At 46.6% G+C, this 27,577-nt stretch overlaps 1 protein-coding gene across 7 annotated transcripts in view; it reads right to left on the reverse strand.

Annotated features, from left to right (window-relative positions):
• ABLIM3 (actin binding LIM protein family member 3) overlaps positions 1-27,577 on the reverse strand; it is a 107,669-nt gene that overhangs the window by 53,024 nt on the left and 27,068 nt on the right. For all 7 annotated transcript variants that reach the window (XM_034656911.1, XM_034656910.1, XM_034656909.1 and 4 more), the window contains exons 3-5: positions 16,998-17,135; positions 6,932-7,115; positions 5,083-5,195 (exon numbers count right to left, since the gene is read on the reverse strand). In XM_034656911.1, the coding sequence (XP_034512802.1) occupies positions 5,083-5,195; positions 6,932-7,115; positions 16,998-17,135 (435 nt within the window). The remainder of the gene's footprint in view (positions 1-5,082; positions 5,196-6,931; positions 7,116-16,997; positions 17,136-27,577) is intronic.

The following is a 27,577-nucleotide window of genomic DNA, read 5'->3' on the forward strand; positions in this document are numbered from 1 at the left end:
TGTCTCCAACAGCACACAAAGTGTCCCTTTTTCTCCATGTCCTCGCCAACACTTGTCATTTCTTGTCATGGCTGCCTTTTTTTAAATTTTTTTAAGATTTTATTTATTTATTTGAGAGAAAGAGACACAGAGAGAGAGTAAGAGGGAGAAGCAGACTCCCTGCTGAGCAGAGAGCCCGATGTGGGGCTCGATCCGAGGATCCTGAGATCATGACCTGAGCCAAAGGCAGACGCTTCACTGACGGAGCCACCCAGGCGCCCCATGATTGCCTTCTTTATATGGAGCTGAGACCTGACTCCTTATGATGCCCCTTATCTTATGCAATGAGAATAACCCACCTCTTTTGCCTCCTGACATTTTCTTCAAATATTTAAAGACAACTGCGGTTTCTCTCTTCTCCCTCCTTCCTTACACTTCACTTTTCCTTGCTTGATGTGGTCAACCTCTGATCAACCTCACTTGTCGACTCCGTGGAGCTAGGTATATAAGGGCCAACAGCACATCTCATTTGAATAGCTGCATCATTTGTGGCCACATCCTAGAAATGAGTCCCATCTCCTTAAGTAGCAATGATGCATCTGGGATGGACTTGGCACGTTGAGTTAAAATTCTGGAGGCAGTCATGTGTAGTGGTTAAAGGCTAGGCTGGGATGGTGAAAGGCTGGCTGAGGGCAGAATCCCAGCTCCCTTGCTTACTAGTTGTGTGACTGCTAAGACCCTGCTTCCTCATCTGAATACCTTCCTTACAACCCTGGTGTGAAGATGTACTATAACCAGGCCTGTAAGGACTCGACACGTGGGCTCAACAAATACTCGCTGTCATTCTTATTTCACGTTCTTGTGTTTTTAACCCATATTCTGTGCACTATCACGTCTCTGATCTGAGGCCAGAAGAATATTCCTGTTGCTGGGAAGGCCTGCTGATTCCTCCAGAGGATTCCTCCAGGATGCCTCCTCCATGTGGTTTTTCTTCTTGTGTTATACTGCAGGTCTTCCATTGCACTGGCCTCAGATTGATCAGGACCCTTTTCTCCCTCTTCGTCCTCCTTTCAGCCTGACCTCTGGTGAAGTTTCAGGCATCCACCCAGGGGCCCGTGAGTCTGGTATAACAAACAGGCACGGTCAGGAAAGCTACACCCTGCCCCGTGTTGGTCGCTGTGCCGCCAGCTGTCCGCTCCTCATATGTTCCTCTCTATTCCAAAATTACAACCTTCAGCTGGCAGCAAGTATGAGGCCACCACCTGTTCCCCCAAATCCCTCAGTTTACTGAGGTCTCTAGAGACTCCCGGCAGCCATTTTTAGTTTCCCTTGACTGTGTCATACATTCCGTTTAGATCAACAAAAATGAGTGGGTTTTGTGAGTCATAGCAGGCTCCCTTCCTTGGTTTAGATAATTAATCCAGGAAGTCGGGACCCTTCCCAATTAGCAAGTCATGTCTCTGGTAAAGGGTGTGAAGGGAATAGGCTCCAGGGCCAGACTGCCTGGGCCCACATTCCAGTTTCATTACTTACTATTTGTGTGATTCTGGGCAAGTCATTTATACTCTTTGGGTCTCAGCCTTCTCATCTATAAAACAATTACTCTTCCCTCATAGAACTATCATGAGATATTATATATAGATATTATGTATAGAAAACTTAGTGGATTGCTTGACAATAGTAACAGTCAATCAGTGTTAGCAGCGGTGATGATGGTGGTGGTATTGGTGGTGGTGGTATTGGTAGTGATAGTGGTGACAGTTGTGATGGTGATGGTGGTGGTGGTACTGGTGGTAGTGGTGGTAGTGGTGGTTGTGGTGATAGTGGTGTTGGTAGTGATGTTGGTAGTGATGGTGGTAGTGATGGTGGTGGTATTGGTAGTGATGGTGGTGACAGTTGTGATAGTGATGGTGGTGGTAGTGGTGATGGTGACAGTTGTGATGGTGATGGTGTTGGTAGTGATGGTGGTGACAGTTGTGATGGTGATGGTGGTGGTAGTGGTGATGGTGACAGTTGTGATGGTGATGGTGGTGGTGTTGGTAGTGATGGTGGTAGTGATGGCGATGGTGTTGGTAGTGATGGTGGTGACAGTTTTGATGGTGATGTTGGTAGTGATGGTGGTGGTGGTGGTGATGGTGGTGACAATTGTGATGGTGAGGTGGTGGTAGTGGTGATGGTGACAGTTGTGATGGTGGTGGTGGTGGTGGTGGTGGTGGTGTTGGCAGTGATGGTGGTAGGATGGTGATGGTGTTGGTAGTGATGGTGGTGACAGTTTTGATGGTGAGGTGGTGGTAGTGGTGATGGTGACAGTTGTGATGGTGATGGTGGTGGTGGTGGTGTTGGCAGTAACGGTGGTAGTGAGGGTGGTGTTGGTAGTGATGGTGACAGTTGTGATGGTGATGTTGGTAGTGGTGGTGATGGTGACCATGGTAATGGTGATGGTAGTGGTGATATTGGTAGTGATGGCGGTACTGATGGCAACTGTGTTGGTGGTGATGATGGTGGTGGTGGTGGTGATGGTGTTGACAGTTGTGATGGTGATGCTGATGTTGTTACTGCTGCTGATTCCTCCCAGTGAAAATGGTGAGGAAACACTTCTTATTCTTGTAAAAAGTAACACAATTCTTTTCTCCTGATAGTTCCTGAGTATTCTTATTGACCCTTTTGAGTAGAGAACTGCTCCTGCTATTCCAGAATGCCTTTATTCACCCTCCAGGGATGAAATGTCACACCCTTGTAGATCAAAAATACATCAGGTTTTTCCTCCTTCTTTTTCCTTTTCCATGACACATTCTTCATTTTAGCCCTCTTATGAATCTGGTTTTGGCTCCCTCTATCCTTTGGGAACTCAGCAGACCCTCCAACATCCCCTCCAGTTATCGACATGGACAGTGAGCACCTTTGGGGAGAATACACTTCTGTGGAACATATTCTCTGTAGATCCACAGCTGGCTGTCTTTACTTTGTGAGTAAAAGGATGAGCCACGATCCTGAGTACTCCCCCTGGAGACTGCTTATGCGCTCACTTGCAACTCATTATTCACTCATCTTCACCTTCCTCTGCCTTTGGATTTGCAGAATTATGGTGGAGACATTTAGCACCTCTCCTCAAGGACACATTCATATACAGGATTCCCACACTCAGCCAAGGAACTCTCCCCTCTCTCCGAGGTCCCTGATGCATGTAGTAACGCAATACAAGCCAAGAGAAATTAACAGATTCAGGAATTGTATTCTCTCTTTGGTGTGCTTTCCAGATTAAGTCTCCACGTCCGCAGCATCCCTTATACTTTATATAAAGTATAAAGAGTACTTTATACACTGTAGCGTATGCTAGTCTGGCTCCTGGATACTAATACATTTGCTTTCCATAAAGCTGGGTAAACGGAGCCCCAGCAAGGCTATGTATCTGCTGTGTTCCACACAGAGGCTTGGCACTCTCCTGGCTCCAGCCTGCCTCTCTCGACTGCCACATACGTGGTCCTGCTGGTCTCTCCAGAGCAGCAGCAGTGACAGGGCCGCGGTCCTGCATCCCAGCACTCCAGCCCTGCTGTCATGCTGCACGATGCTTTCAAGGAATCATGAAAGATAACGGTGTGTGCACTCAGTCACCTCGAGATGGAAACCTGCTCAGACCAGCAAACTGTTCTCGAATGTCACCAAGGACGCTGAAGGAAGTGCTCTGCACATTCTGTGAGCTGATCCGATTAGATCTAGAGGAAGGAAGGGCGAGGGAGGAAGCCTTCCCATCGTCTTCCTCCCCAGCTCACCACGCCGGGCGGGCTCTGACGGAGCCCCTCGGGGCCAAGCCCTGCTGACTCGGGGTGTTCTGTGCTCACCCTTCGGCAGGATGTGGCCTCAGCCTGCTGACTCCGTCGGGGTCCGCGTCCGCACAGTGAGGCAGTGCAGGCGGCTAGGCAGCTAATGGGTTTTCATTGATCCCGCTGTGGAGGCCAGTGGGAGCGTCACACAATGTGAAAGAACACCGGAGCCTAGCGTGACTTACTGCAGACCCCGGGGGCCAGGGCCACGTGAGTGTGTGTGCGGGCACCTGCCGTCAGCAGTCTGACAAGGGCGTCTGGAACAGTGATTAAGACATCTTACCACTAGACACACTCGAGTGGAATGGATGTTCCACGATTCGAACGACTGTTCCGAGGTACACGCTTGATCCTCATTTTCCCCCCAGATCTATAGTTTGGTGATGAAACATAACATTTACTTTGGTGTGGTAGATGGTCCCCTCACCTCTAAATGGTGATTCTCAGTCTTACGAGTGGCAAATGCATCACCCAGGAAACTTATTAAGAATGCAGATTTCTAGGTTCCTTTCTTAGAAGTCCAAAGTGGGAGGGTGCCTGGGTGGCTCAGTGGGTTAAGTGTCTGCCTTTGGCTCAGTTCATGATCTCAGGGTCCTGGGATCGAGCCCCTTGTCGGGCTCCCTGCTCAGCAGGGAGTCCGCTTCTCTGCTTCTCCCTCTGCCCCTCGCTGCCCCCTGCTCGCGCTCGCTCTCTTCCTTGCTCTCGCTCTGTCAAGTAAATAAATAAAATCTTAAAAAAAAGGATTAAAAAGAATTAAAAAAAAAAAAAAAGAAGTCCAAAAATCTGTGTTTAGCAGTTATGCGGCGACGCCGATGCAGTGTTCCCCGGGACACTTTCTAAGAGACACTAGCATATCCCTTGTGGTTTGCGCCCGTATTTCTCCTTTTAAAGATGTGTCTGTGTATACTTTTTAGTGGCGTTTGTAAAAATTGAGAACCACTGGTGGCTTCATCAGCCGTGTTAGGGTGCCCTGGGGAACATGGATCCAGAGGGGAGATAAGATGCGGGGGAGCCTAGCTCATCCCAGAAGAGCCCCACCCAAGTGGCCAAACATGGTACAGGCTGTCATGGTGTGTATTCAGCAGCCTGCTTTCCCTGCATTGCTGCATGAGGAAGCCTGTGAGCCTGGGCTGTCCGCCAACTGGGTCAGGCTTCAGGAGTCCTCCAGGGTGGAAACCTCCCCCACTTCCCTCTGGGCCTGCAGAAGCGGATGACGGAGCTGGGACAGGGAGCCCTAGGAGACATGGCCACAGACAGGGAGGAGCCCAGGGGGAGCACTCACGGCTTGGTCCTCGGATCTTGATGGGCTTACTGCTGGTCATGGACTGGGAGCATGTCTGACACACACATTCCTTCCCGCTGAAGGTCACCTTGTCTCCAATGGGGAAAGGCTTCCTACAAGGTTGATGAAAGAGGAAGTCAACACCTCTTCTCTAGACAGATGCCCTGTCTATTGGTGAGCTGACAGCAGATGAGCTCAAAGGTCGTTGGTGCCACACGCGGCCTGCTTTCTATTATACCAGGTAAATTCAAGTGCTATTCATGGTGCCAGTCTGACTAAACCACTCGCTTGGGGCCATGACTGGAACTGGAGGCCCACTTGGGCCATTTGTATGATTTTAACAACGGGCAAATCATGACACTTAGGGAAGCTTGCATTGTTCATCTGTGAACGAATTGGTTAATAATTCTTCCTGGAGTTGCCCCTTCTTCCTGGAAGGACTTTTTCCATCCCAACCTCGCCTATCCCCATATAGCAAGAAGAACTCATTCAACGCCTAAATTCGCCAGAATTTCTTCCTTTCACTATCCAGGACATTTAGAAATCCACAAATAACCTCTTCCTCTCCTCTGCGTTTGTGCAGTTTGGGGTTCAGAGTTCAGAGGTCTCAAACTTGTTCACGTCCTGCCTCCCTAAACAAAGATAAACTGGACATCGAATTCCTGGCACCGTCAAGCCCATTGTTCAGCTGCTCTCGTGCATGAAGTCTGGGACAGCCTGTTATACAGACTCTGGGAGCAGCCCCTGACATAGACTTCCAGTGGCTCCCCTGCCCTTGTATCGGCAGCATGGGACATGGAGGGAGTGCAGGGGTGAGTTGGGCGAGCTGTGTTCTCATCGTGGTCCAGGCACTGACTTGTGGTAAAGGACACAGCATGATGTTGGGGAAGCACTGCATCTGTCTGGGGCTTGACAGAAACTTCACTTTAAACCATACAGACCCTACTGTGCTAACTTCCAGTGGGTCTGGGATTCTGGGACCCAGGGCCAGGTTTTAAGAGATGGATGAATGAATGAATTCCACTGGGTGATTTTATTTTCTTTTACACTGTGTCATTAGTCTCAGCAGGGACCCTAACTGGTAACTAACAGGTAGTTATTTTATGGGGAGAATAATTAATCTATAAATTCCTTTCCTAATTAAAAAAGGCATACATTTATTCCAAACCATGTTTCTACATATGCTTTAATCAGAGCAGCCCATTAAATTTTAATGTAGTTTTGGACCAGCCTGAGGTCTCCTTTATTTTTTTTGCATCTTCTTAATGCGGTACGTGGCACACAGTGGACCCTTCACGTATGTCTGCTCAGGTAACAAGGAACCGGGATGCAGGACATGAGGGGGAGGGAAGGATGAGCTCTACAACGCCTACCAGGCTGCCTGAGAGGCTAGATGGTTATTGCATGATAATGGCAAGAATAGCAAAAGCAGACACAATTATGTCCCAGTCACGGAGCTACGTATAGTCTTTGCAAACACCATCTCATTTATCTTCATGAAAACCCAACCACGTTGGGATGGTTTTGATGCCCATTTTACTGATGAAGAAGCCGAGGCTTACAGAGGGGGGACCACTTGCCAGGGTCACGGAGGAAGGCTACAAACAGATATCCCTCCACCACATGTGGCTGAGGGGGTGGGAGCTGGCCCAGATGCCTGGTGTCCAAAATGGGTTCCAGGTACTCAGTGCTTCCTTTGAGGACTTCTGATGGGAAATGGGAGGCTGAGGGTAGGGGCTCACGTCCTCACTCTGATCTCCAGAGAAACTAATGTTTCACAGCCCTGTGACCCCAGAACTGCCAGGGGGCCCAGGCAGAGGGGCCTGGCCCCTGCCGGCCACCTGCCCACCTGCACAAGCTGCACACGAAGCACTTGGGGTGGTAGGTGCGGCCCAGGGCGGAGATGACCTCGCCGGTGATGAAGTCCCTGCAGCTGTCGCAGCGGGTGCCGTAGAGCTGCTGGTAGTCCTGGGTGCAGATGTACTCCTGGTTCTTGAAGAAGAAGCCCGACTGAGCCAGGCCGCAGCCGCACACTGCGGGGAGCAAGGACAGACACGAGGGCAGGCTGAGTCCAGGCAAGGCTGGCATGCAGAGGTTCTCATGGGGGACAAGGCTGGCATCTGACTTGGTCGTGGGTGCCCCGAAAATGGTGGCATATTGGACCTCGTGGGGCTAGTGTTCCTAAAGTGTGTCCTGAAAACCACGTGCATTGGAATCACCTGCGGGCTCCCTAGGATGCAGGTGGCTGGGCCTGAATCAGACTCCCTGGGGCTCGGGGCCCATGTATTTGCGTTTTAGCACACTCCCCAGCTGGTGCTGATGAGACCACAGGTGTTGTACAGTCCTCTCCATCCATGCATGGAAGCTGAGGGCTGTGTGGCTCACACATGCCATCCTGGCGATATTCTAAGTCTGATAAGATCATTCAGTTAAAATTTCCCTGGGCACTTCCTCTGCACATGATTCTGTGCTAGGTGAAGACAATTTAGGATGGCAACGGGATGGATGGTTTGAAGTTTATAATCTGTTCTCACCATAGACATAAAGAGTCGTTCTGTTCCCAGGCAAGAATGATAAAGCACGATCCCTGAACTGTGAAGAGCTAACAGTATATGCCAAAAGACGACCTCATAGAGCATACATCATGGGCGATAGGCCATGGGCTGGTGTGGGCAGCAAGTGCTGTGAGTGGGGAGGTAAAGGGAGCCATGTCAGTGGGGGAGGGATCATGGTAGGCTTCTTGGAGGAGGTGGCACTTAAGTTGAACTCTGAAGGCAGACAATGAGCTAAAGCACACAGGCAGGAAGTTGCAAGTGATATTTGTATGGAGGTGGGACTAGGATAGGAGTGGTGTTTTTAGGGAGTGGAGGGCAGTAATACAGGAAAATACTGTTGGAGGGAGGGCCTGAGTCCAGCTTAAGAAGTTTAGGCTTTGTGGAATATTGAGAAGCCATGGATGGTTTTTCTCCCAGTTTTCCAAAAACTTACAAAAATTATTTTGAAACTCTCTGACATAAACAAAAGAAGAGAGAAGGTTATAATGATGTCCGATCACCCAGTTGCAAAAATGACCAATTGCATCAAATGCTTTTGAATAGACAGGCAACACGATGTCATAAGGTCTTACGGGATATCCTTGTGGACGATATGAAGATGTGTAGGACTGATAATAGAGGAGTAGATGGTTGTAATTACAGGTGCCTGAACGACTGAATCATGTGGGATTCCTTACCCCCAAAGGACTTAGAAATGTGGGAAATGAGATTTCCCTCTGAGGGTTAAGTTATGAAATCAACACCTAATGGGAAGGGCAGAAAGAGGCAAAGTTCCTTTCAAGAGATCGAATGGCTCTCAGGGTCACCAGAGCTGCTGAATGTATTGATCTGGCTAAACAAGGGTGGTCAGCCAAGAAGGGGCTCGCCAGCAATCAAAGGAAGGCCACTGGGGAGTCCATTCCAACCCTGTGACCAGCCCCCTTGTTTTGAGTCTGCACTCACTAAGTGACTAATAGTTTGACTTTCTGCATAGACCTTTGGAGGAGAAGCAGCCAGTCAGGGCAATGTGAACTAGTACAATGGAGAAAGAAGCTCTTGCTCCCGTTAGTAAACGGGCACTCTGATTTTATAGCTTGGTTTCTTGAGGACTTGGTTAGCATGGATCAGCTTTCTCAAGCATGATCGATGGTGTGGAAACCAATAAGATGGAGCTCCAAGCCTGTAATCCTGGGGACCTGGCCTGGACTGGGTGATGCTACCCCCGTAAATACTACCTCCTTGAACATAGGGAAAGTTGTAATGCAAAAGCAGCCAGGTCAAAGAGAGGAGGGACTTCCAGGCGTGTGGCTGAAGTAATTCGCAAGTGTGTGTTCACCTTGCAGGCCAGAGGCAGGCTCACGGGGCCAGGATGAATGAGGAGGGGGGCAGCCCCAGAGGTCACAGCGTTAGGGGGACAGGGCAGCACAGTGGGAGATGTAATAGTCTGGGAGTTGGACCACCTGGGCTCTGGGTTTGTCACTGCCACTGACTCTCTGGGTGACCATGAACTTGGTCTCTGTTCAAATACACATAAAATGAAGAAGGTGGATTAAAAAGTGACCTGAGCTTTTCTTCTGACGCTGACATGCTGTGAGTCCAGGAGAAGAAGAGCTTCCTTCAGGGCTTACCAGGTGCCTACACATTTTAAACCCAGTGCCAGGTGGGGCCGGAGGGCCCTGGAGACCAGCCCTGGCCGCAGAGAGGCAGGCGGATTAGTGGAGGTGGTGGTGGTGGTGGTTGATGGTGTGGGGTTTATCTTCTAGCAGGTTTCGTGAAAATTCATCACATCAAACAATGCCTCAAGAGCAGGCCAGGCCAGAGTACAGGGTGTTCTGGGGCGTGCAGGTGGCGGATCGATTGACTTCATGGCTGTGGAATTAGTGAGGTCATGGCCTACGACCTCATTGGAAACAGCTCCTGTTTTTTTCCTTCTTTTCTCTCCTTTGTTTCCCCTGCCAGCTCCACCCCCAGAGCCACCTCTCCCAGTGGACAAACCCGGGAGGCCAGAAGAAAACTTGGAACAATCGGTTCCTCCATTTCCCCCAAGGAGCTAAAGGAGGAAGTTTTTGGTAGAAAGGATGTAAATGTTGATAAGAGTCTCAGGGGGTTCCTGGAAATACAGTGGGGAACACGGGGATAGAAGGCAAGTTGGACAGCATGACAGATGTATTTGAGGCTGAGCAGAGCCCTGCATCCAAATAACAGGAAAGGCCTTGGAGAGGGTCTACGGTATGGAATTGATGTGGAATTTAACACACCCAGGGCAGGCGTTATTCTGTGAATCAAAAAAATAAAGTCTATTAACAACAACAACAAAAATAGCAGATCATTGGGTTTGACAGCGGGACAGGATAGGAGAAGTTACAACGGCTTTGAGAAAATTCAGAGTGAATGTTCACTCTTAATATAATGCCCAGAAAGAGACCTTGCCCACAGTCATAGCGTGTTTCAGGGGAAAATGGACCGCGTTGCGGGTCACTGGACTGTGGTCCAAGTTTCTATTCTACCACTCAGGTGCTGTGTGGCTTTGAAAAAGTTACCCCACCTCTCTGGAGCTCAGCTGCCTCATTTGTGAAATGAAGGGGTTATGTGGTAACTGAGAACACACCCTGACCCCTGAGGCCGTGAGCCTGTCTTAGGATTCTGTTGATTTTCAACTTTACAAAAGAGACGGAGTTTTGTGGGATTTCAAAACCAAAGCGTTAGGAGGGCTCCTGACAGTGATCTAGTTAACATTTAAACGTTTCACTGTGAACTATATTCCACATACAGAAAATGTAGTAAATATACAAATACCGTTTAAAGAAGAATAAAATACGCTCCCAGGTACCNCCCCCGCTGTCCCCAATCCCGTGTTTGTCATTCCCCTGCTTTTCTTTCTACTTTGACCACCTCTGGTACATCCACAAATAATGCAATGTTGAGCTTTGCCTTTTTTGAACTTTATATTGGTGGAATCCTACCGCATTTGTTCTTCCGCGCTTGCTTCATACTTTCAGGATTATGTTTTTGAAATGCATCCATGCCGACGCATGCAACCGCGTTTTTCACTTACACTGCTATGCTGTATCCCATTGTCTGGATCACAATCGATCTACTCCACTGTTGCAGGACATTTGAGCTGCTTGCAGTCTTTTTTTTTCTTTTATGGAAATGCTGCTTTGAACATTCTTATATCCGTGAGGTGAAGCCTTGCTGTTTTCCAAAGAGTTTTTCCCATTTGCATTCCCACCAGCAGTTTCCACGGATCCATATCATCATTGAAAGCCGATAATATATGTAGTCAACATGGTGCCTATAAAACGTCATCTTATTGTGATTTTATTTATTTAATTTTTAAAAAACACACTATTTTCTTTCTTTCTTTCTTTCTTTCTTTCTTTCTTTCTTTCTTTCTTTCTTTCTTCTCTCTTTCTTTTGAGAGAGGGAGCACACATGGGTGCGCATGGGCCAGCAGGGTGGGGAGGGTAGGGATAGAGGGAGGGGGAGAGAGAGAATCCCAAGCAGCCTCCATGCCCAGGGTGAGCTCCACTTGGGGCTCAATCTCACAATGATGAGACCATGACCTGAGCTGAAATCAAGAATCAGAAGCTCAACCAACTGAGCCACCCAGGCATCCCATCTTATTGTGCTTTAAAATTTCACTTCCCCGATTATTAATGAAATTGAGAATCTTCTTATATGTTCATGGGCCATTTGTGTTTCCAGGGTTCATCCACGTGGATGTATTGCTGCAAAATATTCCACCATATTTTATTTATCCATTCATTGGTTGATGGATATTTGAATTGTTTCCAATTTTTGACTTGATGAATAATACTGCTATGAACATTCATGCACACGTTCTTGCGTGGACATATGTTTTTGTTTCTCTTAAGCATATATCTTATGACTTTGGAATTGTTAAGTCATATGGTAACTACATTGAACTCCTAGAGGAACTGCAAGACTCTTTTCCACAGCAGTTACACACTTTGCATTCCCACCAGCAATGTATGAGGGTTCCAATTTCTCCACGTTCTTACCAACGCTTGTATTCTGACTTTTTGAATATGGCCCGTCTCATAGGTGTGACATGTGTCTTCTTGTGGTTTGAAGTGCATTCTCACATGGCTCATGACGTCAAACATTTTTTCCATGTGTTTACTGGACATTTGTAGAACTTTTTGGAGAAACCTCTATTCAGATCCTTTGCCTATTTTTGAAATTGGAGGATTTGTCTTTTTCTTAGTAAGTTGTAAGAATCCCTTATATAGTTTAGATACAGGTTCTTTACCAGATGTATGGTTTGCCAATTTCCTCTCCCATTCATTGGGTTGACTTTTTACATTCTTGATGATATATTTTGAAGCACAGAGAAGTGTTTAATTTCGATGACACCTAATTCATTTATTTTTCTATTTATTTTTCTTCTGTTGTTTGTGCTTCTGGTGTCATAGCAAGGAAGTCTTTGCCTATCTCAAGGTCACAAAGACTTACTCTTATATTTTCTCCTGAGAGTTTTATAGTTTTAGCTCTTACATGTAGGTGTTTGACTTATTTTGAGCTAATTTTTGTGTATGGTGTGGGTGTGAGGAAGGAGTCCAACTTCATTTTTTTTTTTTTTTTTGGTATATGTATGTCCAGTTTTCCTAGCTCCATTTGTTGAAGACTCTTCTTTCCCTATAGAATAGTCTTGGTAGCTTTGTTGACAATTACCTGACCATAAACCTAAGGGTTTATTCCTGCTCTCTTAATTCTATTGATTTACATGTCTATCCATGTGCTAGTACCACATTGTCTTATCTATTGTAGCTTTGGAGTAAGTTTTGAAAGTGGGAAGTTTGAGTCCTCCAGCTTTGTTCTTCCTTTTCGGGATTGCTTGGGCTATTCTATGGCCCCTGCAATTCCATATTAATCTCATAATCAGCTTGTCAGTTTCTTCAAGGAAGGCAGCTGGGAGTTTTATGGGGATTGCATTTGCGAAGAATGGAATAGTGTCCTGCCCCAAATTTGTATTTTGAAGCTCTAACCCCCAGTGTGATGGTATTTGGGTAGGGGGCTTTGAGGAAATAATTAAGTTTAGATAAGGTTACAAGGGTGGGACCCTCATTATGAGATTAGTGCCCTTTTTAGAAGAGACACCAGCCAGCTTGCCACCTCTCTCTCACTCTCTCTGACATGTGAGAACACAGTGAGAAGATGGCTATCTGCAAGTCAAGAAGGGAGCTCTCACCAGAACCCAAACATGTTGGCACTCTGATCTTGGACTTCTGGCCTCTGGAACTGTGACAAAATAAATTTCTGTTGCTTAAGACACTCAACCTACAATATTTTATTGTGGAAGCCTGGGCTGAGTAAGATAGCATCACATCTGTAGTTCAGTCTGAAGAATACTGCCATCTTAACAATATTAAGACTTTTAATCCACGAACGTGAGATTTCTTTTAATTTATTTAGATCTTCTTTAATATTTTGTAATCTTCAGAGTATAAATTTTACATCTGTTAAATTTACTCCTATGTATTTTATTTTTGATGCTATTATAAATGGAATCGTTTCTTAATTTTATTTTCAGATTGTTCATTTTAAGTGTATAGACATTCAATTGATTTTGGTATATTGATCTTTTACCCTAAAGCCCTGATGAACTTATTTGTTATTTCTAAGTTTTTTAGTGCATTCCTTAGGATTTGCTATAGATAAGATCATGTCATGCAGATAGAAATAATCTTTTACTTTTTCAATCTGGATGCTTTTTATTTCATTTTCCTGCATAACTGACCCAATAGGAACCTGCAATACAGTTTTGAATGAAAGTAGTAAGAGCAAACATCCTTTTGTTACTTTTGACTTTATAGGCAGGCAGGCAGGCAGGCAGGCAGTCTTTCACTATTAAGTATGATGTTAGCTATAGGTTTGCCTTTGTTCTTGAAAAATACCTTTGCTGAATACATAATCCTAAATTTACAGTTATTTTTTTCAGTACATACAGGAATTATTCCACTGGTCTCTGGCTTCCTTGTTGCTACTAACATGTCAGCGGTCAGTCTATTTACCATTCATAGGCAAATGATCTGTTTCTTCTCTCTGGCTATTCTTAAAATTGTCTTCTGTCTTTGGTGATCATCATTCTGATGATGTATGTAGGTGGATTTCTTTTGTATTTTTCTATTGGGATTTATTAAGTTTCTAGATCCAAAGATTTGTGTCTTTGAATAATTCTGGAACATTCACACCTGTCATGTCTCCAAATATTGTCCTCCCACTCATGTATTCTATTACATATCTCTAGAACTCTGATTGAATATATGTCAAAACTTTCCAATATTTTCTTCATGTGTAAACTCTTTTATTTTTACCACCTTCTTATATTTCTGGACTATATGTATATACCTTTTTTCTTGGCTAAATCCTACATTAATTCTCTCTTCAGCAACATCTAATCTCCTCTATAATCCATACACTGACTTTTAAATTTCAAATATTGTATATTTTAATTTCTAAGGTTTGTTTCTTTTTCAAATCTACTGTGCTATTTGTTATAATGTGTTGTTTCTTGTTCTTTTTAAATGGCTCTTCTTACCTATTTAAATGTATTGTATGTAGTCATTATATAATGTCAGGAAATATCAATTTATGAAGTCTTTGAGGTTCTGATTCTCCTCTTCATTGTTTCTGTTGGCTCTCCCTCCATTATGATTTGTGTATTTTTGACTGTGAGTTACTCATTTTGCTAATAATGCTACCTGTGGGAGTTCTTTGAGGTCTGGGGTAAAGCTGAGCTCCTCCAAAGAGGAATATCACTTGTTTCTGCCATTTGCCAAGTGTGGAACGACTTTCTTTTAAATTCTGTTTCACTTCTTGAAAATTTATGCCAAATATATAGCATGAATATAGAACATAAATCCATGTTAAGGGTGGGTTATAGGTAGACATTTTGATACAAGTTTTATTCTCCTCTGCCCAGTGCCAAAGTTGGTACAGACAAATTTCATTGCTGTCTCCTTCTCCAGTTTATTTCTCATCCATCCATACTTTGAAAGTAAGATTTTCATAGGGGAAAATCTCAGCTTTACTCAGAGGTCTCCAATTAGATTCCTATTTAGACCGGGCTCTCGCCTCCCTTTCTATATCTCCATGATCGCTACAGCCATCAAGGCAAAAGCTCGAGGTCTCCGAGGTTTAGTATAAACCATCAGGACTAACTCTGGCATTGGCAGGCACACGAGGATTTCTGCCTTTATTTTTGTTTTTCACCTCTGCACATTCTTTCATGTCATGTCAGCATAGTAGTGCATGGTAAAAGAATTGTAAGAAAAATTCATAGAGATTTTAACTTTTTCAAATGAGGCTATGTAGGATCACTATAACTGGTTACTGCTGGAAACAAAAATTCTCTCATTTATTTCACTTCTAAGCAAGTTGGCATTGAAAATAGTCAGAAAAGTAAATCTATTTTTTTTTCCCTTAAAATCTCCATGGAAAGATATTCTACAACTTCCCTGTGGTTGATGGTCAAAATGGCCAAGTCCTTCCTTTCTCTGCATTCACACCCTTGCAATCTGCAAATCCTCCCACCAAAGGCAAAGTTTATTTTTCTATGATCTGGAACCTGGGTTGGCCACTTGACTCGTTTGGGCCAATGGGACGTTGGCAAGGATGACATAAACTGAGGCTTAAAAAGGTCTTGCTTTTTGAAGCTTGCTCTCTTGCTGTACTTGAGACCATCATGTAAATGAATCCAAGCCAGGCTGCTGGAGAATGAGAAGCCATATGCAGGCACTTGGCTCAACAGCCTGCCGACCACTGGCAGCTGGGCCACCGAGAGCAGCACGATGAGGTGAGTGGAGACAAGGAGAGCCAGCTCAGACTGGGAGAACTGCCCGGCCAACCCAGAGAATCACAAGCTAAATACAAAAGTTATTTTAAACTATTAAATTTTGGTCTAACAAAGGGTAACGAATATACTTTCTTAAGAATGCAATTGCAAAGCCCTAGCTCAAAACTCCTTCGAACAATTTTATTGTTTTTACGCTTTGTCCTGCCCTAACTTGTAGGGATGTAAAAATGGTCACTCGCCAAGACACTTTTGCAGGTCAGCTCACACTAAAGGGGTTTGCCAAGTCTTAATATAGAATTTAAATCACATCAATTAAAATATATTCCATATACGCTTCCATTAAAAAATTAGGGAATATGAATACGTAATTTATTTGCTCAGTGCAGAGTCTAGTGAGATCCTGAGGAAGAAATCCAGAATTTTTCCCAGTGGCAGGGAAGTCAATCTCAGACACACGACACTGAGGCAGGAAGCAGTTACTAAAATGAAAAGATCTGAGGTTTCAATGGACCTTAAATTCAATATACGTCAATGCCGTGGAGTGGCTCCTTGGGAGGTCAGTTCAACATCGATCATATTAATGGAAATGGTGCCCCTGCTGTATTTGGCAGACCTTGAGAACCGTGGTCTGTTCTGGACACTATGCTTTAAGAATGATAGTGACAAACCAGCATGGATCAAGGAAGAAGACTCCAAGATGACACAAGTTGGAATCCTTTCAACTGAGGCTCAAGGTAAGGACCTACAGTGTAATCAGGCCTGGGGACACCTGGCTGCAAGTATGCGGACGGCAGCCGCAGGGAACAGCATGCATGAAGTATTCATCAAACCTCATGAGAACAAAGCTAGAACCAACAGGGGGAAGTTACTGGTTTGGGGGTCAAACATTTCCTAACCCCGTCCAACCTCGGAATGGCTGCTCTGTGGAACAGAAGGTCTGGACGAGGAGTTCAAGAAGTGGAGGCTGGAGAGGCATCTGTCAGGGACCATGTGGGAGGGAGGGCAGCCCTGCTTGGGCCAGAAGTCTCCCTGGGCTCTTTCAGCGGAGTCCTTTCTTCCTGCTGTTAGCTATCCTGCTTCTTTAAGAGTCCAGAGGTAACTCGATATCCATCCGCTCCCAAACTACAGACCTTAGTGAAGTCATGATGTACCTTCTCCCTTGTTAAACTTAAGCTTGGAGGACTGCCACACGGTCACAGAATAGGCGCTCATCTCAGAGCCACGCTCTTCCATTCACTCTCAAATTGGGTTATAGGCACAAGACAAGAGTCTTTCCAGATGTGTAGGTTAAGCTTGCAGGGTTGCCTTTTTCCTTCTGGGTCAGCGCTACCACGCTGAGATCACCAGGTTCCCTCCTTCCCCCATGACCCGACTCTTCCCTCCCTCTTCACTCTACACTGCCTAAGGGAGAGTTCTCATAAAGGCTCAAGGAAAGTTTCTTTAGGCTTGGAGAGGTATCTCAAATGCCTATGTTTCTTCTGCCTGCCCCTGTGGCACATCCTGGGGGTGAAACCAGGGCCTGCGATCTGACCAGGGAGTTGGGAGTCTGGGCCTCCTACCTTGACAGGTGAAGCATCTGATGTGGAAATGGTTATTGTGGACACGGACCACTTCCCCTTTGCAGGTGTCTCCACATCGGTAGCACTGGATGACATTGGAGCTGCCTCGGGGATTGTAAGGATTCTGCTGATAAGGAACTGTAGAAAGAAACAAAGAGATCACTATCCAGAAGGCCTTTCCTCTTCACAAACTCTGCTGTAAGACAGTATCACACTCCTAACCGGGAGAAAAAGCAGAAAGCGTGCAAGTAATTAACCAAGTACCTTGAATACATTCCCAGGCTGCACATGCCAGGTAAGACATCATCGAGACGTGAGTCTACAAATCTCCTGAAGCAGGCAGACACTTACGAGTGAGCATAATCTTTCCTCGCCATAATAGAGGCCAAATTCAAGGAAGAAGAAAAGTAAAAGAAGAAGTAGAGTATTTCAAGGTAAATGATCCAGAAATACTATTTCTTGGGTGACTTCTGGATCAAAACCAGGTCCCAAACTTCTCAGGGAGAATTTGGTTCTTGCAGTTGACATGGGACTCAAAGAAATGGGAGACTGGCCCTGCCTCCAACTGGCTTTGAGCAAAGCAAGTGACATCCCCTCTCTGGGCCTCTAGTTTTGACATCTATAAAATGAGGGTGGTCGATGGTAGCACAGGCTTTGTACAAAAGAGGCATAAAGGGAAGGCACTTTAGTTGGAAGGAGGTTGGTGAGGGGACTCATCTTAAACCTGCCTTTGAATGGCACTTTCCATAGTGCTGAGAAAATGTTAAAAGTATATAATCAAAAAAAAATCTGGTAGAGATTATGAAGGGGCTGAAGTCAATGGAGGTTGGGCATTTGACAATTCTATAGAGCTCTACTAGCCTGTAGGTCTATTATTCTCTTGCCCAGACTTTCTCATGACTGCTTTTCCAGATCTCCTGTCCCTGAGAGATACTTTGCTTGACCACTCTAAAATCTGGTCATCTGGTATTTAATAATAGTAGAATTAAAAAAAAACTGCTTAGAATTAAAAAACTGAGGGTTGGAAGGGATATCGATAGCTGCCTGGTCCAACCTCATTGTGTATAACCTACTGGGATAGCTTTGCCAGAGAGGAACTGAATCTTATCTCTTGTAGGAAGCCCCTAGGGGGATCGGGAGAGGACTCCTCGATTCCTCAATTCTCAAAGTTGAAGCAACAGTCCAAAATCTTTTGCTCATACCCTATTAGGAGAAGGCTCACTCTTGTCCTGGCTATAAAGATGACCACCTGATTGGAGGGGAATCGATGCCTACCATTTAGACATGCAGGCTTACTGCCTAAATTCTGAATAAGCATATTACAAATCAATCTGGATTCACATGAACCTTCAACTGCAAAGGAACTTAGAGAATACTCAATTCAGGGCTTCTTGACCTAGTGTGTGAGTTGTTAATGGCTGTTCACTGAAATTTGTATCTTTTATTCTAGGCACAAGGAAGGATGGCACATGATGTCTTGCTTGGCAAGGAAATGTGAATGGAAATTGTGTGTGTCACTTTCAACTGGAGACAGTTTGTGATCTGCCATATTGCCCTTTCCATAACCCAGCAACCAGTGATAGCCCAGATGGTGTGCAGGATGCATCAGCTTGGTGCCCTGATGGAGTCCTGGAGTGCAGCTCCAAGGCTAACCCAGGATGAACATCTATGGTGAGCAAGGAGGAATTTTTGTTGTCATGGCCTTATTACTGCAGCATATCCTGATGGATGCACCTGGGATCTAATATTTCTAATCAAATATAAAATTTGGTGTTATGTACATTATCCTACAGCTCTCTTCAGATTCTCAAAGATGGCCTCCATAACTGATCTCAGCTGCCTTCCTCCTTTTAAAGTCAAGTAACGGAAAAGCAGGACTTCCTTTTTTTTTTATTTTAATAAGATCTTATTTATTTGAGAGAGATAGAGATAGAGAGAGATTGAGAGAATGAGTGGGAGGAGGGGCAGAGGGAGAAGCAGACTCCCTGCTAAGCAGGGATCCCAATGCAGAACTCGATCCCAGGACCCTCAGTTCATGACCCGAGCTGAAGGCAGACGCTTAACTGACTGGGCCACCCAGGTGCCCATGGACTTTAAATTATCTTCCACTCACTGGTCTCCTGAGTCACCAGTGCACTGTAGGGCAGAAAGCTGGTTACTGAGCCCTGAAAGTGTTGCGTCTGACAACTTTGCTATCTGAGGTGAGAGAATAATACCGTTCTGACAATCTTTGTCTCGAGGAGTCCATGCCCCTTATTCATCTTTTCTCCTGTCTTAAATTTAAGGCAAAATATAAGTGAGTTAGCTAGTTAACGAAATCATTTAATTAACTCACTAGATGGGTTAATACACGTAAAGCGTTTCGAAAAGTGCATGAAATGTTCCACAAATGCTCACTGGTACCATCATCATCACACCCGCCCCACAGCTTGGAGCAATCCTTCCCCAACCCCAGAATGTCCATAACCATTCATCCCATCTCCTCTTCTTTCTCTGATTCGTGTTCACCATCCCTGGAAAATATTTCACTCTTCCCTCTCCCACCATTTGGTGAGAAAAATGTAGATCCTGTTTATCAGAGGGGCGTAGTGATCCATGACTGTTGGGGGAGACAAAGCTGTAAGGCTGAAAATCAAGTGGGTACTAACAGGATAATCATCACCAACAGTGATGAGAAGTCTCCAAAGAATCCAAAAGTCCGTCTGGAATCGCCGCACGAACTCTCATTTACCTCTTCTAATGTAACCCGCCCTATTGCTCAAGAACCAGCTTCCAAGATCAATGAGAGTCTCCCCTGATTTGATTTTCTGGGGAAATTGATTTGTGAACCTGGCCTTCAGTCAAGACTCAGTCTTTGCACCACTCAGATAAAAAGGTGTAAAAATCCAAGTGAGGGGATAGATTAGGAAAGTGGGTTTTCTGGGGGCAGAGTTAGGGATGGGCCCCCCTGGTTCCCTCAGGCTGAGGGTGCTGCTTCGGTGCTGCTGACTGTGGCTGGAAACCCACAAATGCCTGATGTTTGTAAATAATCCCATAAATAGAAATGCAGGCATCATTCGCGTGAGTTCTTCCAGATTGCTGATGTAAACTGTGATTATAAAAGGGCAGCAATGTAGCAAGATTTGAGCTTACAGACATGTGGAGACCTTTCCTTATCTAGATAGTGCCAACAGGAACTCTAGGGGTCAAGGGACACTAGGCTGAGATATGCCATATCTGCTCTTGCCCTGTAAGCCTCCTCATTTCCAACAAGATTCTGTATCCTTGGGTAACTAAGTCAACGACATAAGCGAACCACATTCTGTGTGTGTAGGTGGGTGTGGAAGGTGCCATGTCTTCCCACGAATCTATAATCACCCCCCCAAACATTGAAATTTTATTGTGATTTTCTGCTGGTTATTATTTCTATGAATTTTTATCTCAGAAAGTACTAGAAACCAGTCATATGATTTACAACATTTGTCTTATGTACAAATGTCTTTCGAATTTCAAATTGACTTGTACTTGAATTCTGAACTGCCTATCCGTGAGAGCAACATTTTACAGCAGCCATGAGCCTCAAAGGATGTTAGCTCTGCTGACTTGTGAAATAATCCATAAAGTTACCAAGTTTAGAGACCTGGATCATGTGATACGTTTCTAAAATGCATGCAGGGAAACTCTGGCTTCTGTTTAAATGCTATTTGGCCAGTAAAGGGCGCCTAAGAGAGACATTCCCAGGTCCTAGTCTGTAAGGGAATGCTGTCCAATAGATTTCCTGAGTATAGAAATGTTCTATATTTACGCTGTCCAATATAATAATTGCTAGCCATATGTGGCTGTTGGGCACTTGAAATAGGGCTAGAGTGACTGAAGTACTGAATTTTTAATTTTATCTCATTTTAATTAATATAAATTTACATTTAAATAGCCACGTGTGGTTAGTGGTACCATTATTGGACATTACAACTTTATAAATCCACAAACGGAACACCAGGCATTGAGATTGGGGGAGTGAGAAATAAAGTCTGGTTGAATCCTATTTATATAAAAATAACATGTACAAATTAATTCAGGAATACCACCTCAGACTTAAATTATCCCTTTTCATCTTGAAGAGTTTTAAAGTCGTGCTCAAAAGCAGTTTGCAATAGGAACTCACGTACTGCGAGACTGAACAACCTTAATTTTTCCAAGAATGGAAGCAAAGAAGTCAGTTGGCAAAGGCTGTCAGTATAATTTATTAAGACAGAAAATCAGCTGGTCAGTGCCGCTGAGATGAAAAATGGAGGGTCTGAAATAGACGCACAGCAGCTCTTCAGTTCTATGGGAAGATACAACTTAATTCCACGTCTACATTTGCAAGGAAAGCTCTTCCCAAAGGTGACAGAGATCATTTAAAAGGGTTGGAGCACAACAGCAAATCCGAGGGGTGGGGTGGCTGGCCTCCCGGTAGGTAAAAAGGAACATGCGAGTCAAAGGAGCAAGAAATAAGTTCAACACCCAATTCCTCCCCCTGCTTCTCTCCCTCCCTCCGGCTGGCTGGCGTTCCTGTCTCGGGAGTTTCTCAAGGACAAGGCCCGCTGGCCTGGGTTCCAGTTCCCTCTCTGCTGTTACCTGGTATTACCGTCTTGAGCACATCCTCCCTCCGCAGTCACTGAGGAGACTGGACAAAATGATTTACAAAAATCCCCCCCAATTCAAAGCTGGTTCTGGCTCTGTATGTCCTTTTCTGCGCCTCTTCCTCCCTCCACATTCTCCCTTCTCCGCACGAACTGGTCTCCCTCTTAAACGGACCAGTGCTGTCATTAGATGAGTGTCTTTTCAAAGCAGAGAGCGGCAGGCTTCCCCTCTCACAGACAACATGACCTGAGTTGTGTTCTCCTCATCGATGTGGCACCTGCACCGTTGGTCCTTCCTCCCCTGAGGGTGGCCTGACCTTGGAGGAAAAGAGCTCCCTCCATTCTCATCGAGTCCTCTTTAAAACGTCCTACGAAGGTAGAAACTTCTGTGCTATCCTGGGGTATAATTAAAAGAGTGACAGAGCTGACTTGAAGACAGCACAACAGCTGTGAAAAATGGCTGGAAGTGTCATAAAAACAGTGGAGCTTCTGCTGGAACAGTGAAACATCAAGCAGTTCCAAAATGAGCTTGCCACCGCCCCGGGCCCCGGGGAGCGGCCGGGGCTGCCGCAGCTGTCACACGTCGGCTCCTCACGGCTTCATTAGGGCCCAAAGTACCCCGAGTGTGTTCACGGGTATTTCCTAAGTACAGAGGAGGAGACCTGACTGTGGATGCAGGCATTTCATGGGTAGAAAGCAGTCTGCCTGACAAGTTAGGGTGGGGTCTGTATAGAGGAGTCTCTGGTTGTTTACCATGTGACCTTGAGTTTGGTTTTGGAGTTGAATTGGGGCCTGTACCCCTGATCCCGTCTCCTGGGGTAAGACGGCAGTGACATGGGATCCCTGCGCTGAGAGGCACAAGGCACAGGGGTTCAGGGTGTGGGTGCTGGAGTCAGGAGGGCTGAGTTTGTATTCCAGCTCTGCTGCCTGCCGGCTGTGTGACCTTGAACAAGTGAAGTGCACGATGACACCTGGAACCACTCAGGTCTTCTGTGAGTATTAAGTCACTTAAATTATATAAAAGCGTTTAGGACACTGCTTGCGCTTAATAAATATAAGCAATAATGAATATTAAAGGATCTCTGAAGTCACGCACACCCATCTCCAAATCAATGTAAGAATTCGTTCTAAATTGCCCCCTGCCACTTGCCCCTGACTTTGGCTCAAATGCTGTCAAATCCATTTTGGGACCAGTCCAACTTGGGCAAAGGTTTTCTGGTTTTCCCTCCCTGCTGCCGCTCAGGAAGAGAAGCTCCGGCTGTAGCCCGTTCACCACCTGAAAGCAACCTCTGCTTTCTCCCCCCTCTCTGAGCTTTCTGTTTATGGGTTTCTGTGGGTTGCAGAGGTGGGTGGCTGACACGCTTTGGATGTATCCTGCAGAGGAATGTGTGAATTGGGTGTTTCCTGTTGTGGGAAACAGAGGCTATGATCTATGTTTTCCTGGGGCGGTGTATTTTGGGCACATCTGCTGTTTCTAGGGGGATGTGTTGGCGTGTCAGTTGTATGTGCATACTTAGAATAGGTGAGTGATTTGTTTTCTGAAAACTCTGCTAGGGAGACCGTGAGAGCTGCTTTTGTAACCCCTAAGGGCCCCACGTGTGTCATCTCATTGTGTCATTACATCTGTGTTCATCATGCGAATCCCTGGAACCCATCAGCGCTCCCTGGACTGGGAGGGTACCTGATACAGAGATTGTGAGCCTCTCGAGGGCAGGGACCACGTGTGCCCTGTCTGCCTCTGCACCGTCGTGCCAGGCCTGTAAGCGCTCCACGAGTACTCGATGGATGAATACGAGAACAAATTAGATGAGTCCCACGGTTTCATTTAGCAAATGAGAAGGCTGAGGCCCAGAGGGAGAGGGAGAGAACTTAGGCTTGCCCGCGTCAGTGTCTGAGGGTGTGTGTTGTAGGATAACAGGATAAAGGAGCGACCTGCAGCGTGGCCCACGGGTCACAGAAAGATGGGGGAGAGACTTCACCCAAGAACATATTTCCATAAATCTGGAGTCATGCTGAGGCTTAGCATCAGCCTAGGTGGCCTGGGGTGCGGGGAGGGGTGGTCAGTGGTCCAAGATGAAGAAGCATAAGGAGGCAGCTTGGAATGAAGCCACGCATGAGGAAATAGCAGGGGCAAATGCCCAAGGAAAGGCCTGGAAGGATAAGAGATAGTATTTGCAGAGTGGTTACTGTCAGGAACTAGGCTCAGCAATGTACATATGCCATCTCACGGAGTTCTCGTCATTCAGGAGGGGGCGATATTATTATCCCTATTTTACAGATGGGGAAACTGAGGCCCAAAGAACTGAGGTCACTTGCCCAGGGCCATACCATTAGTAAATGGCAGAAGGAGGACCTGAACCTAGGCAGCTCTCACCACGAAGTTTTGCTGCCTGCCACGCAAAAGTGCCAAGAGAGGTTCCCTCTGGGGAGGGGGTGGCCTTGGGGGAGGCTGCCAGGGGTTTCTGATTATTCCCCCCACACTAATCATCCGTCCATTAGCCGGCTGATTTAAAAGACACGTACATGAATTTCACACAGATTGAAGAATAATGTTTGCAGGGTACAGACCAGGAAACTGGGCACAGTCGTTGCACATCTGTGGCCGAGGATGAGGGTGAAGAAGCCGCAATGGCTGTCCCCGGGCTAGGGGATGGCCACCTGCACGGCCTGACAGGTGTGCGTAGGGGGCTCCGCAGGGGCTGGAGGCTGTCGCAGGGCAGAGGCAGGAGCGCCCTGGGAATCCCCGGGTCCCTGCCCAGATGGCCCGGCCTGGCCACACGTGCCCGTGGCAGCAGGTCAGTAACGTCAGGAACACAGTCAGTCCCCCCGAGACGCTGCTATACACACCTCGCTGCCATAGACGCTCCCCCCAGCCTCTCTCTGCCAGGCCGGGCAGCACGCTGCACAGTCATGAGCGTAGCTGGCAACACGGCTCGCACCGCCTTCTTCTGAAGCGCGCTGTCAGGACACGTGTCTGAACGGCACGCTCTTGGCCAGACAGCCGTCTGACAGTCAGGGGCCGCGTGACGGCTCCAGTAGACAGACCTGCTAGGCTCACCTGGGCCCTTAGCATGACGGGGGCAGGGCGAGGAGGCCTGACCCTCAGCCCACCACTGGTTGGGGAAGTCACTCGCTAAAATGGAAACTGTATTTGTTACGGATTCGGTAAATTCAGAAAGCTGGTCCAGATACGAAGTCAGAGAATTAACTTTCCACATATTTCTATGTGAATCTTATGATTGTAAAAAAAAAAAAAAAAAAAGAAAAGAAAAAAGCCCCGTCTATTTCTGATTGAATTCAATAAAACACTTAAAGATTAAAAAAAAAAAAAAAAACCAAAAAGCCCTCAATTCTCATCAGTCAGCATGGTTCCTATTTCAAGATAAGCAGAAACAAAGTTGCAGCCAGTGGGTACCCCCCATCCTGCTTTTCACTGGGGGTCTGGTCCAGGGCTCAGCCCAGCAGGGTGGCGCGGGCCTCTTTTCTAAGGACTCAAATAGATCTGTGTTCTCATTTCTTTCCCTGAGATTCTCCTCCCCACCTCTGGGCCAGGGAATCATTTTTGCTAGCTGGGGGTAAAGGAGCCCTTTCTGCCTTCTCTAATTTACACTCTCTCTAGAATATTTAGCTTTGTAATGGATCCTTCCTGTTTCAGAGGGCACAGACTTGAAACTCAAAAGCCAGGAAGCGACCTCTTTTGTCTCTGCCATCTGCTGCCCCTCCTGGCCCTGAGGCCTCCCTCCCTGAATAGAGGGGGAAGGAGCAAGAAGGGTGGCTGAAGGAAATACCAGTTAATATTTCAAGAAGACCATCTTGCTACGCTGGGGCATGGGGTTTTAAAAATCTCATCTAGAGAGCTGGGTACGAACGGCTGAGGGTTAGTTGAGACCTAATGGAGAAGGGGAAAATCCCTAGAGTATCCGGCATTTTGGGGGATGCCTCCTGTCTATCCACACCAAGTCCCTTGTCACTGCTGACTCTGTTCCTCACTACCTTTACCAAGCCCCCATTCAGGGACACTGAGGGGCTGTAAGAAGAGCCAAATGCTAACATGAATTGGGCAATTACTTTGTGCCAGGCCCCTCGCTAAGGGCTTCATACCTGCCATCTCATTGAATTCTCTCAGCCCCAGGAGACACACACCATAGGATCCCTCTTTTATCTACAGGCAATCTGAGGCACAGAGAGGTTCATTAATTTGCCTGAAGTCACACCGCATGTAAATGTTGGAGCTAGGGTTCAGACCGGCACTGTAGATCTAGAAGAGGCTTGATTTTCTCTCTCAGCAGGCATTCCCAGCCAGGCTTCCTTCTGCCCAGTGTATCCCAAGGGAAAGAAGGGACCTGCCCAAGCATCGCCAGCAGGCAGCATAGGGCTGCCTTGCACTGCAGCCTTGAGGCACCCTTTCCAGCATCTCTACAGCTTATCTGAAAATAAAATTTGGGTTTCGTCTGAGGTCCTGGAAGCCATGTTGGGAGTAGAGGAACTCCAGGAAGCCAGCGATTGTCTTCGTGCTCTGAGTGACTCAGTCCCTTGGCCTCTGAGCCAGCGGTCTGAATACTTACACAATGTTTGCTCCTGAGGCTGGCAGGCCATCAGGCTCTGAGATACTGCTGAGAAGTGCAAGAAACATCAGCTGTCACCCAGGCCCCCTTGACTTATGGGTTTTTCACATCAGAGCAGAAGGCATATAGAAAACATCTAGTCGAGAGGTTTCTTTTTCTTTTTCCTTTCTGTGTGTGTGGTTTTTTTTTTTTTTTTAAGCTTCAAACACTTCCTTGAAATGATGCAATGGCCTCCAGGTTGTACTAATTCCATTGTAAACCATGCATGGAATGCAAACATCCGGTGACCTGGCAGCCATTCGGGGACATCCCCTAGACCGGGGGCTGCTTGTGCTGCATGGGGCTCCCAGACAAGCTTTACCTGGGAAGCTTAGTGTTTGTTTCTAAATTCTTCCAGATCACCATGGTTCCTACCTCTTCCTTTTTGCCTCTCCCTTGGCCAACTTCTCTCCCACACTGCCAGGCAGTTGAAGGCACCGGCATTGTGGTCCCCGCCTGGCCCACAGAGCTTCTGTAATTGAAGAGGGGTAGGGCTTGACGTTGACCTCCTTAGGACTTCCCCTCTCTCCAAGCTGGCCCCCAGGGCACCCTCTGCTCCAGCTCAGCCACTTTCACACCTTGACAGATGCAGCGCCTAGGCTCAGAGAGGGGAGGAGCCTGCTCAGCCCCCCACCCCACCCCCGGCCGCCCATGCTGGCCACGCACAGGACCAGCAGGGAAATGCTCTTGCTTCAGATCAGGACAGTTTGCCTGAGACGAGGCCAAAATGAGGCGCAAGTGACACAAGTCAGGGAATTCTCAAAGCTGTTCTAAGCAGCCTCAGTGCTTGGAGGGCAGAGGTCCCCCGGGGCCCGTCTTTGGTGTCCAAAGTGCTTGTCCCATTGCTCCAAGTTCTATAGGGCTCTCTTGGATGACCTTTGCCACCACCCATTCACCTACAGCACGATTAGTCCACAGCAGCATCCCCCCAAACCCCAATCTGAGCTGTCAGTCAGGTCTGCCTTTCCCCAGGCTGAGAGGTTGGCTCACCACCATCCCACTGTGTCCCATCTCCTCCCTCCCTCCTTCTTTCTTTCTCTCTCCCTCTCTTCTTCTCCCTTTCTTCCCTCCCTCCCCCCCTTCCTCCTCTGTCCCACCCCTCTGTCCCACCGAGGAGATTTCTGTTAATGCCTGGTTCTTCTCTTCGTCCCTCATCCCTCGTCCCTCCTGTCCCTCCTTCGGGAAGCGGTTATTTTGTGTGAGGCCTCAGGCAGGACACACCTCATTCCTGGGTCACTGTTTTCCCATCTAAAAAGGAAAGCTTGCATTCTTGGGTCTCTCAGTTTCCTTTCAGATCCAAAATTCTGTGCGTATTAAATGAGGTTGCAACACAAAAGGCCTTCAGGGGCTAGGCAGGTGCTGTCAGTGGAACCAA

Source organism: Ailuropoda melanoleuca, chromosome 3 (assembly GCF_002007445.2).
Source record: "Ailuropoda melanoleuca isolate Jingjing chromosome 3, ASM200744v2, whole genome shotgun sequence".
NCBI classification, from domain to species: domain Eukaryota; kingdom Metazoa; phylum Chordata; class Mammalia; order Carnivora; family Ursidae; genus Ailuropoda; species Ailuropoda melanoleuca.